The 20,137-nt window shown below is 33.7% G+C and overlaps 1 protein-coding gene across 7 annotated transcripts in view; it reads right to left on the bottom strand.

Moving 5' to 3' along the window:
- Positions 1 to 20,137, bottom strand: part of LRRIQ1 (leucine rich repeats and IQ motif containing 1) — a 103,157-nt gene that overhangs the window by 67,836 nt on the left and 15,184 nt on the right. For all 7 annotated transcript variants that reach the window (XR_008431211.1, XR_008431212.1, XR_008431213.1 and 4 more), the window contains exons 12-17: positions 19,426 to 19,553; positions 13,253 to 13,326; positions 12,860 to 12,953; positions 10,676 to 10,852; positions 3,275 to 3,751; positions 1,398 to 1,536 (exon numbers count right to left, since the gene is read on the bottom strand). Coding sequence is in view for 4 of the 7 variants with exons in the window: in XM_053944087.1 (XP_053800062.1) it covers positions 1,398 to 1,536; positions 3,275 to 3,751; positions 10,676 to 10,852; positions 12,860 to 12,953; positions 13,253 to 13,326; positions 19,426 to 19,553 (1,089 nt within the window). In the remaining 3 variants the exon portion in view is untranslated. The remainder of the gene's footprint in view (positions 1 to 1,397; positions 1,537 to 3,274; positions 3,752 to 10,675; positions 10,853 to 12,859; positions 12,954 to 13,252; positions 13,327 to 19,425; positions 19,554 to 20,137) is intronic.

The raw sequence follows: 20,137 nt of genomic DNA, 5'->3' as shown, positions 1-20,137 counted from the left end.
AATATACTTCATTCAACAAAGGCAATTGTCTCTTACAGATTCAAAGGAGAAAAGCAATCCTAATGATATATGCAGAAAGCTAAATTGTGAGGCAGCTGATAACAGAGACCTATGAAAGCACCAGGTCAGTGTTCAGTCAAGATCAAAGAGAAAAATTACATGTAGTAGTTTTTAAGAAACAAAATAAAAACTTTCTTACTGTACAAATTCATTGCATATCTGTCTATGGAATTCATTCTTGTTGCTTCTTTAAAAAAGAATGTAACAGAGCGTGGCAAAGGTTCAGAGAGGAACAAAAAGATAAAGAGAATTACAGAGGAATGTGAAAAGAGACTAAACAGACTAAAATTTTATTTATAAAAAGTGGATGTAAGGATGGATGTATGAGAGATCTAAGAATCTGTAATATGCACAGAAGGTAAATAATAGATCACTTTTATTTTCATACTCTCTTTGGGAATTAGCATGTTTGAAACAAATGAAAGAAAGCACATACTAATCACTATAAAGATTTGCTAAATGCACTACTTTAATATATAGTGGAGGTCAAATACATAAGTAAGTTCAAAAATAGATCAAGTAAGTTTATGGAAAACAATTGTTAATATGCTAGCTACACATTACACTCCAATAACAAATTTTTGATTCTAAATCACTTTGTCACTTTTGAAATTTGCATATAAAACTTATTCTATGGAATGTTTCCAGCTAACCTTGAAATATGGAGTCGACAGAGTTGACTTGCTTCAAAATGTATGAAATAACCTCATGAACCTTGTCAACTGGGCAAGCAAATACTGGTTACCAAACTAAACAGAGTCAAAGTGTGGACTTCAACTCTTGTCCATAGTAACCCATTCTGTTTAACTCTTATTAGCTCAGTATCTACCACAGAACAGCCTAGGCCATGGTCTGTTCAATACAATACAGATAAAGCAATCTTGGGTTTTGGACATGGGAAGAGAAGGAAAGAAATGGCTAGGTAGGATAGAAGAGACAGGAAGATTATTTAGTCACATAGATAACAGACACAACATGAGTCACACAGTGTCCATCAGTTTCATAGCAGACACAGGCCCCAGTATGGACATAGGCACAGTATCTCTTAAATATAATATTACAATTATATGAAGTAAAAATAATTCAGGGAAATACTTAGTGAAAAAAGGAGAAATATTTTTTTATAAAGGGAAAATATGTTTCTATAAAGCTTTTTATAAAGAAGTATCTGTTTTAGAAACACCAAGGTTATACTGAATAAATAAAACAAAAATGTTTAATTATGAAACTTAATAAGATAATAAGCAAAAATAGATAGACGACAACAAATACATAAAATAGAAAGATTTTTTTTGTTGTTATTAAACTTACAAAATAAGAAAATACCATAAACCAACCTGAATTACTGTGGCAGCTTCATGTTTCTGTCTCAAAGCTTCTACAAACTGATGATTCTCTGTTTTATTGCAGTCATTTTTCCTCTGAGTATGGTGCTGCTGCCAAAAGGACTGGATCAAGGGTGCTTCCATATGTAGTCTCATGGAGAAGTAAATAGAGTTATGACTCACATAGCCTCACCAATACAACTGGATTATCATATCTGCCAAACTTCAACCATAATAAATAACCCAACCAAACCAAAACCAACACAAACAAACAAAACTAACTAACTAAGTAAACCCCCCCAAAAAACCCAAAAAACAAACAACAAGCACAAAAGAGGGATAAATATTGAAAACTGAATGAGATGGGTATTTTCAATGCAGCAGACAGGAAAAACACAGAAAGTGCAATTTCATCTTTTGCCTGCTTTTGCCCTTTAAGACTTCTGACCACCAGTTATATGTGTAAATTTTCTAATTTGCTCATTTTTTAACAATAACTAAGTACAGACTACTTAGATCTGTTCAGTGATTCCGATTTCTAAATACATATCCAACTAATTCATAATTATGGAGAAAAAGTCTAATGTCAGCTCTGCATTATGACTTTACTATCTTTACTATCTTGGAATTCTTTTCTCCACAAAATACCCAAATTGGATAGTGTATTAAAGAAAAGACATCTAAATTTCCAATCTTTACATAATTCCTTTCCTTGTGTAGTGCATCTATTTAAATAGAGGACTCCTAGTCAGCAAAAAGAAAAAAAAATCACGCTTCAGAGTTCAAGACAAATACAAAAAATGGTTTGCATTCTGTTTTGAAGAGAATTCTCAAAAAAAAAAAAACCACTCACAGAATTCATTCAAAACATTAACAAAAAACTAAATGAATTATTTCAAAATTTAAAAAAAATATTCCTCTCATATACAATACACTAATGTCTTCTTTCTTTCAGCTTGCAGAGAAGTGATAATGAATTGCATGGTCTTCCTTAATTATGAATTTTATAACCAACTATTAGTGTCTTAAGTACCCATTAGGCAGTTTCCTATTTACCATAAGCCTAAACAGTTCAAGGGACACCTGCCATGCTTGCTTTTCATACTGTTCTCATGATACCTGTTTTGAAACTGAATTCTTATGAAATTTTAACTCAATTCTTGAGGATTTGCTACAAAAAAATCAGATTCTGTTTCCCTTGTCAAGGGAAATCAGCAGCAAAGAGGTAATAAACCAGTCTGTTTCATGCAGGAGAAAATCTGGGGACACATAACAAGTAGAACTGACCTCTCAGTTAATACTGCCTCTACTTTTAATAAGCCTATACTTTTAATAAGCAGGTTAAGGCATGTTGGAGAAGTACCAAAAGCAGAGAAGGCCATTAGCTCTTCAGTCATCACAACAGCAGAAGACTGGCCAAAATCAAGGGATTAGGACAGTAGATTTAAGCAATTTTCCCTCTTGCCTTCTAAACGGTACTGACTGTAAAGTTTGCACAGATTAATCTTGAATGTCTAATGAATAATTTTGGCAAAAAAAACTTACAGTAGTTTCTAGTTAATTTCCTCCAAAGTTTCTGCAAAATATTTGTCATTTGCATTCCTAACTCTGTATGTGTCATTGAACTGGAGTCTTAACGTTATTTGAAGTATGTAAATATCTATATTCTAATATACCAACTGGGAGAATACCACAAATGATTCTTAATTATTAATATGGAAGCCTAGTGTGCAACATATAACTCTTTATTGTCTAATATAACTCTTTATGGTATAATAAGCCTAAAAATATTATCTTACAAGTTCTGTGCCTCTGTTTTAAACAAAAAATCCTCACTCCTATTGTCTATATATAGAATTGATCTGAAAGCAACCTGACATCTGTCTTACCTCTCTGTATCATTCCCAAAGTGCTGGAGATTTCTTCCCATATCACTTGCTACTATCACTGACTGTTGCAATGTGAGTTGGCCTGACATGTTACTGTTGTCTTTGCTCTCCCCACTGTAATTAACACAAGATTCAGTGCTCTTCTGCTTCACTCTCTGATCTCCTCTATTTTCCTTCTGATGCACAGGTAGAGAGGAGTTAATGAATGTGGCCTGAGTATCACCAGCAGCAATCCATCTTTTGGAAGGATCCAGCAAGACCTGTTTATTTTCTGTCACACCCATGATAAAGAGGTTATTTTCCTGTAGGCAGCCAGTGGATGTTTGCTTTAAATGATTTTGAAGTGCTTCTGGTCCACCTCTGTCAGTAATGTTTAGTTCACCATACTCATGTACATATCGATGTTTAATACTAAGTTTCATCAACTGATTAAAATACCAGCATTGTCCCAGTACAGAATCAATAGAAGAGGTAATTCTGAAAAAAAAGAAAAAAAATTTACACGTCTGTTAGAATGCTTTAAAAAAATCCCTCTATTATTTTCTAAAATAGCTTGTATTTTCAAGTACTCTTACATGTCTCCATAGTCTTACAGCAAATAGCAATTACTGCGATTGGAAATCCAGTTTCAGTAATTATGAATTTTAATAGATTTTATCTTTTTTTGGACATATTTAAACTATAATCACACATATTTCTTATTTTACTTGGAGTTTTCCTAAGAGAGAAAGTTTTCAGTCTTTTTAAAATAGCCATTACAGCATGCATTTCACTATAAACTTTCTGTGTGGTTAGTGGCATGTGAAGCCCAAATTTTTGGAAGGTTTGAGGCAATTTTGCCTTAACAATCTAATCTTATCTGGCAACTATGAAAGCTCATATAAAAATAACAGTAATTTCAAAATTTAGATAAGAACTAAAGCAACAAAACACAAATTTAGATTCAAACCAACAAACTACAATGTCTAAAAAAAATTCAGGAAGACAAACCTTTAAATACAGATCTTTTTATCAACATCAGGGAAAGTGCTAGACTGACCAACAGTAATCTAAGAAGTCTGGCTCTCTTTAGTTCTTTGCTACAATGTCTAAATTATGAGGATAAGTAAATACAAACTAAATGTTACAGTTTCAGACGGCTGTCTGTACTTTTTGGGTGGTGTTTGTTCAGGTAGCAGGTACTTCTGGGATCATGGAAACATTTTCCTTTAATAGTATAGATAGATGCAGAGATCTGTAATCTGGTGTTAATTTCAGAGGAGTACGAAGTCAATTCTAGGTCAGCAGTCCAAGAGAAAAAGTAGAAATAAGATCAATTTTCTTCTTAGTCTGGAAAAACTAGGTCCTAAAATTATAGTTAGAATATCAGAAATTTCCTTCCTGTTCATCATTCTGGAAAGGTGAAATTTTTATAAAGTTCTGGGGACTCTTTACCATTATAATTATATTCTCAGTGAAATTCAACTAAGAACATTTAGGTTTTTGAGAACATAATCAATCAGACCCTATAAAAGTAAAAAGGATTCCAAGTCTTCCACTGCTAGTGCAACTTCAGTGCTATTGGACAAAATCTGAATGGGTAAAATGATCCACACAGCTTAAGCACACAACTCACTGTGTACATTTGACTGTCCACTACAAAATAGTACTACTACTCCTGTTAATTCCAGTGACTGAAATAGTACTACTACTCCTGTTAATCCTAAAAATATTTAAACCAATCGATAAATTTGTTTAAGGATCTAACATGCTACATAGTAAGAATAACAATTTCTTTAAAAGAAAATAGTTAAAGCATTAATTAAATTCTGTAGTTAAATATATTGAATTAGTTAAAGTATTTAAGAAAAGTCTGGTACAAGATCATTTCCAAATTTCTACATAAAATAACATGGTGAGAAGACCAAAAAAAACAAAGGGAAAAATCCATTCCCACCTGTTTTTTTTTCCTTTGCTTTGCTTTATTTTGTTGGTTTATTTGTTTATGAAAATTAAAATATTGCAGAAAACCCCAGAATGTTTTATATATTGAGCAAAAAAAAATTCCTACGAAAACCATATCCTGAGTATCCTTGTCCATTGTCAAAAAAAAAAAAAAACAGAAAGAAAGAAAAACAAACCACTGTAACAGTGAATCCTCTCCTTTGACAGGTGCAGGGGTATCTCAAGCAGCTGTTACATCCTTCTAGTGGCTATGAGGATGTTAAGCAGAAATGGAGGGATTGAGGAAGTGAAAATTCAGACAGGGAATGATTTTGTGGTCACCAAGGATGGTATGTTATTTTTATAGACACTGCTTTTTGGGCAGTTTTTCCAAGCAGTGGGTGCAAAATACCATCTTGTCTCTGTCTGCATGTACCCTCTCCCATAACTTCCCTGGCAATCCACAATGATATTTTGGTTTTGCAGGATTTTTAGGCCACCCTCTGTATCAGTAGCTTTTCAGTTTAGCTTTTTCAGGCATATTAGTTAAAGAAACTACAAAGGAAGCTGAAGTGATATCTCAGAGACTGATGGGCAATGAAGTGGCATGGTCTGTTTGAGGTTCTCTCCTGTGAAGGTAAAGCTCCAGCGCATAGACACCAAAGGTCACCACGGGGCCTGAGTATTAACTTGGTGGCACTCAGCTTGGTGGTTCCCTTCAGTGAACAGGGATATATCAACATCCTACCAACACACTGCAAATTTCTCAGTGTCTCAATTGCATTGCACTCCTGATACTAGAGAAGTGTTCCTGAAGATTGCTTATTCAAACCACAGCAAGGAAGCTGCTGCAATGGAAAATATGCAGGACTGGTTTACATCTCTAATGGTTAAAAAAAAAAAAAAGCATACAAGGAAGGAGAGAAGACAAAGTAAGAAATATGACAATATTAAGACTCCTGATACCACAGTATTTCAATTAATGTAAATTCATTGTTTGCCTTTCAGATCTTTTCCACTGCTAGTGGTTACACTTAACCTGGAATTACTTCTTGGTTAAGATCTGACCAAGGTTTTAAGCATAAATTGGCTTATTGAGACAAAACAAGAAATGGAATTATCCTATGGAAGCACCAGTATCCATAGTGTTTGGCTGCTTAGTATGGAATGAAATATAGATAAACATGGTAGTCTTGCAACAGCAAAATTTTATGGCTTTCAGCTTTGACCAGCACATTCCTTCATCTGCAGCTGCTGCCAGGCTTTATTTTGATCATAATAAGTGAAAGTGATTCATGCCATATACAAATTTTAGCATAACCACAAAGCATAACCACTGCTTATGCAGTGGGAGAAAGGGGTAATAAGCCAGAAGAGCAAGGGTTGAATCTTGCAGTACTGTACAAATGTGCTAAACTAGCAGCCCTGATACTAAAGACCAAGATATGATTTTCACAAAAAAAAACCTAAGAGCAAAAAGCTACTTGTAGCTTTTTTTTTTTTTTCCAGATACCTCTCTATCTGTGCTAGTATTTTCCAGGGACTTTGATGGAAGATAAAAGCATTATAATCAGATTTTAATCTATTTGGAAACTTAAGTCAGGCATTTATTAAGGACTGTTACAGCTTCAGTCCTCACATTAATTCATGAAGAGTATCCATCATTGTCCTGGTTAATTTAGACCAAAACCTGCTCAATTCCCATGCAATGTTTGGCAACGGAGGAGTAGAGAAGGGAAGGAATAAACCCCACTGGTAGCACCCAGGATGCGTAAGGACCCATGCACAGGCTGACTTAAAAGGACAAATTATTCATTGTTAAAGGCCTCGCAGTGGAGTTTAAATCAGCAAAAATGTTGTTACTTATGAAATTTCAACTTGCAGCAGAGGCTTGCTTGGAGAGCTAATACATTTTGTATAGAATTTTCTACTGCAACCACACCTGCAATGGCTGCCTGGTTATTTTGTCAGAATGAGACAGTCAATCTGGAAAAGTCAGCAGAACAAATCTCTGAAGAGGCAAAAAGGAAGGCTTGGGATAAACAAGCCAGTTCTGATAAGGAATGTCAGTTTTCTCCTGGCCCTTGCAGTTAAATCATAATTAACATTCTACCACTTCGTATGCTAGTGTGTGCTAGTTAAAACCTTGCTTAATATAATGTTTTTCCCTACTGTGACTTTCACAATTATAATACATGGAATATCCAAACAGTATACCTCAATATATGTGAGCTTTTGTTTGCAATAGTGTGGGGTAAAATCTAATGTCTTCAGGGAAACGTCTATAAGCATCATTACTGATGTTCAACTGCAGTTTACCGAAGTCCCTTACAAACATGAAACAGGTCACTGTTGACATATTCTCTCCTTGTAACACCATTTATGAAATTCCTGTCATTTTCACTGTTAAATACATACAGTATTTATAAAGTTCAAGATCCACTAGCCGACAACTGCACATCTGATGGCTGAAAACAAATTGCTGCACATTTTTGTACATGATTGCTTATTACAAGTCATCTAAACATTATGTGACAGAAAATATTTAGTATAATAGAGAAATTAAATTTTAAAGTCAGTTTTATTCTTAAGCATGGCAACAACAGAGAAGTTTTGGGAAGAAACAGCACAGAGAAGTTAACTGGGCAGCATTGGTGTATGAAACAGATTAGGGAAGCAAGCAGTGATTACTTTTGGCAGCTTACATACTTGAGGTCGCACCTACAGGGGCTCATAACTTAGCAAGATGTGAAACAGATAGAAATTTGCTCTATTGTTGGCCTGTTGTTTATCAATGTCACATTAATTCAGTCAAAGTATTGCAATATGTACATATAATAGCTATGCCACTAAGGCTTATATACAAACAAGTTGTTTAGAGTTCCTTTTATGAATTGCAGTTTGCAATGGTTTTCAAGTCATCCATAAATTTTACTTCAGTCAAAATAAAAGATAGATGGCTTTAGCACACAAGAAATTAATTTTAAGACCAAATTTGATACAAGATGCTTCAATCATGTCACATTTAGGGATTTAAAAGAGCACAAATGAATTCTCAAAAGCTTAAAAAATCCACAACCCTCCCTCCCCTGCACTCCCCACTCTCCCTCCACCCAAACCATACATTCAGGAAAGAAGAGATGTTTACATAATCACCTCTTTCAACTACTGTTCTTCTCAAACATCTGCAGGCTCTTTCAAATGTTTCTCTTTCAAAATTTACATAGAGTAATAGAAAAATTCTCAATTGAAAGAACCTCAGGTTCAGGTCTCTGGTTCAACCTTCTACTTCAAAGCTGGGTTAGCACTCAAAGCAGACCAGGCTGCTCAGGTTTTCATCCAGTCAGGTCTTGGAAATCTCCAAGCACAAGACTGGACAACCACTCTGGGCAGCCTATTGCAATTCATCACTGTCCCACTCTGAAAAGGCTTTGCCTTATGTCCAGTTGTACTGTCTCTGGCTGGAATGAATGAATTCCCATTACAGTTGCCCATATAATGCTGTTTAGATTTGTGACAAAAACTGTATTGATAAAACACTAATGTTTTGCTGAAGAATACTTGGACAGAGTCAAGGCCTTCTCTCTTCCACTCAGCAAATAGCCAGGGAGTGGGCAGAAGGCCTCCTTTCTTTACTTCCTTCCTAGGTAAAGAACTGTGTGCTTGCCCTTGTTGAACTTACAATGTTCCTGGCGACCTGTCCTCCCGTCTTGTCTGTGTCTGACTGGTAGCCCTCCCCTTAACTGCCTTTGAATACTTGTGGTCTGCAAGAGCAGTAAGTGTGCACTCCATCTCCTGCTCCCAGTCTTTGACAAAAGACATTAGAAGTAGAAGTCAACTTCCAGAAAGTACCGTGAGCCACATACTATTCATAATTAATGGGTGGTCTGAGTATGACGACCCAACACATTTCTTATTTTTTTTATGTCCATCATGTAGAATAAAAAAAAAAATTAAATTTTAGGAATATCATCTTTCCCTCTCATTTTTTACCATCGTGCAGAAAAGTATATGAAAGTTAGGTCCTTAGATTCTACTACAGTTTGCTCACAAGTCACATCCTAATTATAAACTGGCTTTTTTTCTGCAAAAGGATAATGATGAAATGTCTAAATATCAGACATGGAAAAATTTTCTCAATCATAGAAAAGGAGAGCTTTATTCTCTTTTATGAAAAAGGAAGGAGAGAACACCATTTCAGGATGGTAAATAGATTAGGAAATATCAGCTTCCCACCTGCAAGCCAGAAGCCAAAAATCACAGAAGTGGAGGAGACATATCTGGATGGTTTAATGGAGAAACATATGACTTTTAGGAGCCACTTACACATTACATCTGTCATGGAAAAATGCACTATATAATTTTTCCCAACTAATTTCAATCTAATTCTTAATACAAACCTCTTTTCAAGTTAATCTGATTCTGAGCTATGAAGATTTTATTGCAGCTTAGTAAAAGCTGCAATAATACAACAGTGTAATAAATTGCTAGCTAGTAACAACATACCATGGATATACAGGCTTACATGCAACACAAAATAGACAGATTCAGAAAAAAAATGTGCATGCTTTTCCTGAACCAACAAAATATGCAAGACAAAGTTTAAACTAAAACAATATAAAATAGCACGTGTTTCACCTGCTCTGGGCTAATATTCAGCACCTAGCAGAATCAAGAAAACTACTTTTCCAAAAATTAAAACATAAGCTGGATATTCAAAGGACTAAGAGGATTTTGTGTCTCTGCTAGGAAATGAAAAGGAACTATGAAAGAAAAAACCATGCAATATTACCAAGTGCAGAAATGAGAAGTTTGAGATACTTAGATGTTACAAAAAATTAAAACATAGCATGTGTAAGTGATAAATTAACACCAGCAGGTGTTACTGAAGTTAACACCAGGTCTAAACTGAAGTTACTGGACAACTAACCATGGTAAAAATGATAAAGGTAGCAAGTATGACAAAATTAAACACTTGTAAACAGATCCACCTAATTCACTACCTTAAGAGAAAAGAGGTCAAATCTTTTGCAGTTAATTAGAATGTGAATAACATACACATGGAAAACAAATGCAGAAATAAAAATAGAGCATATTGTATCAACAGCCAAATTAGACTTGATTAAGATAAAGTTGGAAACCATGTTAATATGACTATTCAACTTTCAGGATTTAAGCTACAATTCCTGCATAGCACTGTACTATATTGTGTGTATGAATTCATTAAACTCTACTAACTGCAGGTTTTGAGCCACCTGTTTTCTCGGACTTAAAGAAACAAAACTCAAGGCCCACACCTCCTAACTTAATACCTGTCTAAAACAAACTTTGCTCTGAAGTCAATGATTCTAATCTCTTTCTTATCCTAATATTTTTCCAGGCAAAAAACCCTAAGTAAAATTCATATGCAAACACGAACTTCAGTAACAATACATAAAAATATTTCTGAATGCAATTTATATTCACATAAATACATACTCCAATTCAGCAGCCTTTTTTTTCAGTTGAATATTTTCTTCAATTTGAACTTGACAAAGTTCCAGGAAATTTCCTAATTCTGATGCTTTGATTTCTTCAGTTGTGGGTAAAGTATGATGGGTTAAGATTTCACCATCAAGCAACTGTAAACTAGGAAGGACCTCCAACATGGAAGACCTTTGGAAAAAAAATATTAATTAGATTTTTGAAAAAATCCTTATGCTAAAACACCCATTTTATTTATAAAATCATATAACAAATACAGAACATGAAGATAGTCCTCTAAATGTCTGCATGCATTTGTCCTTATTTCATATGTTAATATATTAACTAAGAATTTATACTTAAACTAAAGAATAATATAAAGAATAAAACACAGAACATAGCAAGACTTCTTAATATTTCATTGGTATAAAGAACACTGCTGAAATACTGACACCAGGAAAGTCAATGGCACCAGTCTCAAATCACTAGAGCTAGAATTTTAACTACACAAACCTTAACAGGAAAATTTGATACATTCGTGCATAGGCACCTGTAATTCATTTGATAAGTAGACAACACAGCAAACTAAGTCATAGGATTAAGACACAGTACGGATTTTGTTGACATATCACAAAACTTAAATTTTAGATCAACAGTTCCTGAACGTGTAGAGAGAAATTACCAAAGCTGATGTTGGATAGCGATACACCAAAACAGTGACATATCAAAGTTCATCAGTGATGGAAGTTTTGTCTCTTAGACCTGTGGAATCTCAACACTCATTTTTCCAGCTGGACTTCTCCTGGTGAAGGGCTGAGTCAATATTTCATTTAGTGAAAACTTCCTGGTGAATATTCTGTCACTTAAGAGGCTCTATTAATCATTAGAGCATTGAAACATATTCCCCTAGGAGTGCTCAGACTGATCTCAGGGTTTAATTTTTAGAAAGAGATTTCTTACTACTTCACTTTTGTTGGTGTTATCACTGGCTGGACATGAAAGTACGAAACCGATTGGGAAATTTTACAACTAATTCCTTTGTTGGTATCAAGGGGTTATGTAAAGTTCACTGGAACATATTGTCTGAAGTTACAGTCAATGCTGTATTCAGCAAATCCATATTTCATAGTATCCCATACCTTAAATCCTTCAGACAAATTAATCTCTTGTCTAATCATAAAAGCTCTACTGGTTTAAGCAACCTAAAGTGTCAGTTCTCACAGTTAAATTGAAATTCAGAGAGCTTTTCCCTCTAGGTTACAAGTGAAACAACACTTAGTTTTGTCAAATAGTGGGAATTCAAACAATAGAAATGGAAATTTAAAACATCGTCACAGTCACAGAATTTTATGAATAAAATTACCTGCAGGAACCATAGGGTGCAAATAAGTCTGGCCATTAAAAAAATCAAACAAACCAATCAAGAATGTACTTGCACAGCTATCTTTTAAACTACTCAAACACTTCTAAATAAAAGTTTGAAATGGTTGAGTTTTTTCTTTTGATTAATAATTGTAAATTTGTACAAATATTTTCAAATGGAGGATATAAATGTAAGGGTGGTTTTGGTTTTTTAGGCTTTAGTGTGGCTAGCAGGACTAGGGCAATGATCATACCCCTGCACTTGGCACTAGTGAGGCCACACCTCAAGTACTATGTCTAACATGCAAAAAAAAAATTATACAAAAATACTATTCATGTGCAATTTTATTCCTATGGTTTACAAAACTATATAACTGCTTCTTTCAGAAATCATGGTAACTGGATATCATTTTGCATGTCAAATTTCTTTTCTAGCCTGCTCATTTTTTATATAGAGACATATCATAATCTCTAGGACTAGCTCTTTGACTTTTCAGATCATTATTCCAGGGAACAATGAAGGCCAAATGACAGCATTATTCTTACATCTCTTTCATAATTACAAGGGCTATAAATTTTTGATGTAGAGATAAGGAATTTGAAGAAGCATAAAAAATGCTAATTTTCAACTACTAAGGAAAAATCAAACGTCCACCCTGACTTTTTTTTCTAACAGACACTACCCCTTCACTAGCTCTGAAGAATGTGAACCTGTCACAGCAGCGAGACTGTTCAGACTATATGTTGGAGTGTTTCTACTATTTCACTAAGATACATACAACAATCTATTGTCTGATTTTGATTTTTTGATTTAGCAAATTAAAGTCTTTTTCTTACCTCCAGTTCTTTTCTTGGAGAAGAGGATTCCCACTCAATGACAACTCCTTTAGTTTATGGCAGCCACTAAACCATGTATGGACATCTTTAAGATCTGTAGTATAGCAGAAAGAAATCTAAATATGTCTGAATGCAGAACCATCTTCTTTCCCATAAATTGGTACATGAAACTAAAATGTACCAACATCATGCAGTCCTAAAAGCAAGACTGCTATCTATACACTATAGTTTTAATTATTATCTATAACATTTATGTTTGGAAATATTTGTATATTTTGTATATTTTCCACATAAATGTCTCTTATAAATTCATGGGAACAGTCCAATTCAAATCAGTTTATAATTTGACTACGAAGTTATTATTTGAATGTTATTTTTTTTAACACAACTCACCTGACAAACAGTTATTTTTGATATCTAGCTTTTCCAAAAATACAAATGAATTTAAAGGCACAAGGTCAGTTAATCTAAGAACAAAACAGAAAAGATTTTTAAAAAAAATTAAATTTAAACAGCAGTTCATAAACAGAAAGGCACCAGAATCTTTTGCAGGTATGACTTTACTTATTTATATAAGAAAATGGCCATTTATCTATCCAAGGTGCTAGGACTAACTACTGAAATTTTACCCCAAAAATATTTCTTAGTTTTCTCAGCACCTCAGTTTTTAATATTTTCTCATTAATGGTTTCTTATCTGATAAATATTTCTTTCTGTTCCCTGCATTTAGTGCTGAAGATCTGAAGTCTTATAACATTTACACAACTCAGCTGGCTTTTGTTTAGGCACTATAACATAAATGGTACTAATAGAAGGTCCTGATTCTGGAGAAAAAATAAAAATCTTGCTTGGCTTCTTTCCTCATTTCTTATTTCTCAAACTTCTTATCAGGTTGTTTCTCTTCTCTAATCAGCACATTACTTCCTAGATCCTAAAACTAGCATAACCACTGTCATGAATGCCCTTTTCAACAGGTCAAGGCTGCACTATCCTGTAACATATTTTTAGTTCTTCCTCTGTCTTACTACTTCTGTCACATTGTATCAAATGGGTGCTGATTACTGAGACAGTTGTGGAATTCGTTATGGAATTGCTCTTCTTGCATTATCAAAGCTTTTCTTGAGCAATAATGCAGCAAAGCAGCACCAAAGACAGGACAAAATTCTTGTTGCAGCATTGAAGAGTAAATGTAAAGAAACTGAGCTGATATTCATCTATATATACAAAGGGATCGGAACTGTAAGATGTGTGCTATTGCTACTACTAAAGGATTAAGGCTCAGTGTTATTTCTTTGCTTACAAACTTTCATTGATGCAAGAATGAATGTTGAATGGTTTGTTCAGCTGCCAAGCTATTGCCAAATATTAATTTTCAGATTAAAGTTTATCTTAGTTTATGTTGAATATGAAAGAGGCAGGAAAAGGTAAAAAACAAGATGCTAAGAATCCCAATTATCAACTACAACTAGAATGTTTAAGCATATGGTACACCAGCTATACATTTTTTAAAGAAATACACATTCAGTAACATGTTTCATCCCTGTAATGGCAAGGCCCTAGCATGACAGGAAGATTGTAACAGAAACGGCACTGTATGTGGTCAGTTTTTGACTGCTAATTTTCACTGAAAGTAGTATTTTCTGAGGGTATAGTGCCTTTGAAAGGTATAAATCAGAATTCTTTTTGTCTGAAATATAACACTACAAAAAAATGAAATGCACTCAAAATTATTGAGGGACAAAAATGCATCTTTGTTGCTGAAAGGTACGACTATGTTGTGCTTCCAGCACAGGGTTTACAACTGAAAGGCAGAGCTGAATTTTACTCTGGTGCACTAATTATTAACTAAATGTTGGTTATAGATTATTTAATCTCATTGAAAATACAACCAAATTCAAAACAGGAAAAAAAATAGTTTCCACATTCAGTTGAGAAGTATTTCTATACAACAACATAACATTTTAAGAGTAAATTCAGAGAAACAGATGCAAAGACAAATGAGTACATGCCACTGTACTTCCATTTCTTTCTCAAACTACATTGTAAAGTTGTCCTGGTTCTAACCCTACTTAGTTCTATTTCCTTTGTGCTATGGAAGTTTTCCATGGAATCAAACAACTATGAACAAGTATTGACTCTATAAAGCCTTTTATGTAGATCTGTATATATAGTAATACAAATTTCAGCCTTTTAGTTTCTCATCATCAGCCAATAATACATGAGCATATTTAATATTCATAGCAAATATCATCATAGATATTACTGGCTAATAGTATGGCTGCAAAAACTGAAAATTCATTACTATAGATTCATATATTCAGAAAACAAACGTATAAGGGACAAAAGATAATTCAGGGTTTTTATTTATAATGAGTTCTCTGGATGTTTATCAGCATATGCTGTGGTGAATTAGAAATTGTCTTCTGGACTGTCCTTGCCTGCCGTTGGCATTATGAGAGTTAAAACATTTCTCCGTCATTCTATAGCTTTCCCTTTACCGACATTCTTTGTTAATTTTTTTCCTAAGAAAATTCAAACCAGAAAGACAAAGGACATTACTGAAAACTTAATACTACTTGACCTTGTCACATTAGCCCTGGGCATAAGAGAGATATAAATTACAAAGAAGACACAAAAGTAAAAGATATTCACAAAAAAGCAAGCTATAGCTTCCTTTTTCTGTTCCTATTTAAGGCGCTAGCAGAATAGTCAGAGATAGAGTTTATCTCGTTTATGTGGCTATATCAGAAAACAAGGTTTAAGAATAGTTGCAAGTATGCGTCACAGAAAGTAAAGATTGTGTTTCTGAACATGAATAGCAGTTACTGCTCAAGATGATATAAATCCTGCTGTGCAACTGCTTTTCCCCAGAAAAATTAGCATTGATGTTAATAAGCAGTTAGCAGGAAGCAGGGCAAAATAACTAAAATAAATTTATCATAATCTAGATCTTTAGGTAAAGGCCAGATTGCTTTTTCATTGCGTAAATTAAAGACAGTTCAGTTTGCAATAATCATATTTATAAGCAGCAAATATACAGAATATAGGAAATCTGTCAGGTAGCCACTTTGCTTCTTGAATACTCCAGTAGATAGTACTTCAAGTACATTATCCATGATGCCACATAGAGATAAACTTATCACCAGCAAAGAATTACTGAAAATTATTTTAAAAAATCTAGAGTGGTAAGGATAGGATGGAGAAAACCACTATATATCAGTATAGCTTTTTTCATTAATGACTTATTTCAACATCCAATGACATTTAGATTTGTTATGATAATTCTTGAAAAGTGGTCAAATTCTCAAAACATCATGGCTTGCAAGGAGCTCAACTCTCATATCTGAGAAATTCAGTTAAAAACACAGATACCATATATATTTAAGTTGAGAGAACAATGTATGCTACGAAAGAACTTAACCAACTTTTTAGCATTTCTACTATAAGCCTTTTAGCAATAATATGCATCTACATGCCAAAACATGGGAGCAACATGTTCACAACAAATTTGATTTGGGCCAAAAATTTTTCCCAAAATAAAAAGGAACTTTTGCAGATGACTGCATTTTTTTAAATATTAAATTTTTATCTATTTCAGTTAGGTTATTTTAGTGAAAAATAAGCGATAGCAAAAAAAAAAAGAACTTTGTCTTATTAATACCACATTAAAACAGAAATGTTAGGAGGGATTTTGTCTATTTTTAAGTTGAAAAAAAATGGCTACCTGAACAGCACATTTAGCATCTCACTGTAAAACTTTTAAATGAAAAAGACATTAACTAGTAAGATGTATAATTAAATGGGATTACATGTAAATATAAATGCCACATGAACTCTGAACACCTATTAAAAATTTATTAATTTTACACAAGGACCAGGTTGTTTTCTCCTACACCTAAATCTTCATCCACAACAGAATAAAAAAGAATATGTCCCTCTTTTAAACTAACTTGACAGTTGTGTCCTCAGCTACTATAAAATAGAGGATGGATCTTCATAGTCCCAACACTGCAGAAACCAAGTCAAGAGGATATTCATCATTGTCTTTGGTCAACTGCACATTGATCAAGAATATGGTTTGTACATAAAAGCCACAATAAAACACTTAATAAAAGCAGCAGTGATGAAATAGCTGTCTTTTTTCGATTTGAAGGAGTTCATCACTACCTGTTTTAGTTTCTTGTTAGACTTTAAACCTACAGCTTGTTAGACTGTAGGTTTAAAACAATTTAAGCTAAATAATTTTTAGAGTTTTACCTTTGAGTATTTCTGGTTTATGATGCAGACAAAGCATCTCAGGAATAAAAATGTCCTGTAAATTAGTGTAAGAATTTTCTTTTCACAGTACTTCACTTTCAGAAAGAATACAGATTCATAGCATTATCATTATATAGGCTTCCTGCAATCAGTAAAGAGGAAATGGCACTCAGTGCACACTTGGAAAAAATTCACAAAATTGCACTGGCTGTAGGATAAAAGTAAAGAAACAGCTTTTCTTTCAACAGCTTACTCCATTACATTTCTGTTTCTACAGAACATCGAGTTACTTATGCTATAGCACACATATGGAGCTGCTTATAAGTGTACATAAAGTGAGTGTAACAGAGCAGGCTACTGAAATGCCAGGAATTTTGAGGTTTTTAATATGGATTGAAGGCTATCTTGTCCTGTTTGTCACAAAGATTTGACATAAGCTACAGACACATCACGGAAAGAAGGGTAATTGTTTGGGGGCAAGATGTATATTTATTTTCAGCACATCCAGTCTGTTGCAAAAATATGTCCTTTGTCACAGCCCAGCAAAAGGAACTCAGCAGACCAAACACTGCATCTCTGCTTGGCTACTGGAAAACCAGAGCAAGCACTACAATGGACTTCAAAAACTCTAAGATGATGGGATAGGCAAGTGACTCAAGGTACATCTACATGGCCAGTCCAGCACAACCTAAACGCAGAGGCTGCATTTGAGCTATCCCTGAGACTGTGCTTCCAAGTCCCTAGCAGGCATGAGAGATCTTCAAGGAGTTTTGCAAACACTTTATTACACACAGGATAGCTACACTGGAGGAAGAAGAAGAAACTACAAGAATACAGAGCCACATTATCCACAAAGAAGCTAAAGAGGACAAGGAAAAAAAAATAGCTAAAACCAAGAATTAAATCAAGCAGTGTGACTCAAAATCTAATGCTTAACATATAATGCTCTTGCTTAATTACAGGCAGGAAGCTCTTTCTCCAAAGTCTAGAAGAATTAATATGGGAACAAAAAATCCCAAACCCTAGAAGCCTGATGAGGAACTTGAAGATTAAATTCTGTAGATATTTTATTTACATCCAAGAGTCTCCATGAATAGTACTTCACTAGAGATGTTATGAAAACAATCTGATATATTATATAGAAATATAGGTTGTATATACTTAAATAAAATTCAATTTCCATGAAGGACATTGCTTATTACAACAGGACTCATTCTTACACATCCTTTTTCCCACAGGCTCCCAGAATCAACTGGCTAAGCTGCACTAAATGTCACTTAGGATGGGATTCTTCTGTTCAGATGTAGACACCTACACATGAGGTGGTCGTTTTGATTTTTTTTTCTAGTCAATGAAGATGAACAGGCACTTTTAGGCTATGATTAGTCTCAAAGCAAGCAGCTAAAAATGACAGATGAATCACCCTTTAAAAACATCTATTTACTAACAGGAGAGTGAAGTAAATAGTTGAGGGTGTATTTCTATATATGGTATGTTGTATTCTGTTTGTTAAGCTGAAATCAGTCTTATTCAGAACTGATCACAGTATAGAAAAATAATGGATATTAATTTAACATCAATTTTCCTATTAACATATTGTAGACTGTAATAAATGTTTCAATCCTTTTTAGCAGAATTTAAATAGAGAAAAAGGGGGTGTGGGGAAAATAAAGATTTTTAGTCCAGGATATCTGGTTATTCTACCTCTGAAGATGTATAGATTATCTTAGAAAACAAACAGAAAACTAATTGCAGAGTACTTCAGTGCATGATCCAGTTTTATGCTGCTCGTCTCGATTTTTCTTTATTTTATACCTTTTAAACAGAACCATAAGAGTGAAAAATTAAAGCAAATATACTTGTTTTGGAGTGTATTAACATATGTATGTAAAATAAAAACATTCTTATTTGGCCTTTCTATCTCTAGTACTTGCCCTTAACTTAGCCTTCAAAGTCTGTTTTGAATAAGCTAGTTGTGAAATATGAAGTTTGACAGACATACTCTAGAAACAATTGCTAAAGAAAGAAAGCAATACACCATGGTTTTAATAATGCCACAATGCTCAAGAATTATTTTCACATAATATCCAAGAGAAAAAATTAATTTATATAGTTAATGCTGCTTCAAATTTTCTTAGATAGAGGTAGCCAATGTAATTACATGCCAACCACATATTTTTCTTTTTAAAGAATATTCCAAGAAGATATTGATATTTCAACCATATTGAGAATTACACTTTTCAGACAAGTGTAATGTTAGTAAATTCCTCTGGATCAGTTCTGTAAGTGGAAGAATGTTTTTTACTTACCTATTTTGAGACAGCAAAAGCATCTGCAATAGAGGCAACCAATAAAAAGAAAGCATTCTCACAGAAGAAATGCTATTGTCATCCACATATAGTTCTCTTAAGAGAACATGGTTTTCCAGTCTTGGAAGCTAAATAGAAACGAGATGGTTATTTAAGAGTAATATAAATTAGAGAAACAACAATGGAATTCTTACCAGATGATTTTCATAAATCATTGCTAAATATAAGAAAAACTGACATTTTGGATATATGTATAATTTCCTTATTATGTATGTACCTGTTATCCCACATAATCTCTATATATCAGGTGGTAAATACTTTTTAATGTCTTCTATCACACCTGAATAGTTAAAATAAAAAAATTAAAGAAGAAAAAAAATTCAAGAGACCAAGAGTCACAGTCTTAGTATTTTATTCATGCAGTTATTTGCTGCTTATTGACAATGCTTTTCATCTCTTGAATTCATAGGAGAACAACTGTTAGTAAATATGATCAAGCATACGGTTAGCAAACAACTTTGCTATTTTAAATGCTGCAGCACAAATTTCAAGTTTTGGAGAATCAACATACATTAAATAAGCATGATTATCATCAGGATGATAATAATATTATTATTACATGCAGGTAACAGTAAGGAGCAATTACTTATACGTAATTACAATTATATCATTATTACCAGCCTGATATAATTATCTTACTATTGTAACAGGA

Source organism: Vidua chalybeata, chromosome 5 (assembly GCF_026979565.1).
Source record: "Vidua chalybeata isolate OUT-0048 chromosome 5, bVidCha1 merged haplotype, whole genome shotgun sequence".
NCBI classification, from domain to species: domain Eukaryota; kingdom Metazoa; phylum Chordata; class Aves; order Passeriformes; family Viduidae; genus Vidua; species Vidua chalybeata.
This window is presented reverse-complemented; position numbering and strand designations above follow the sequence as displayed.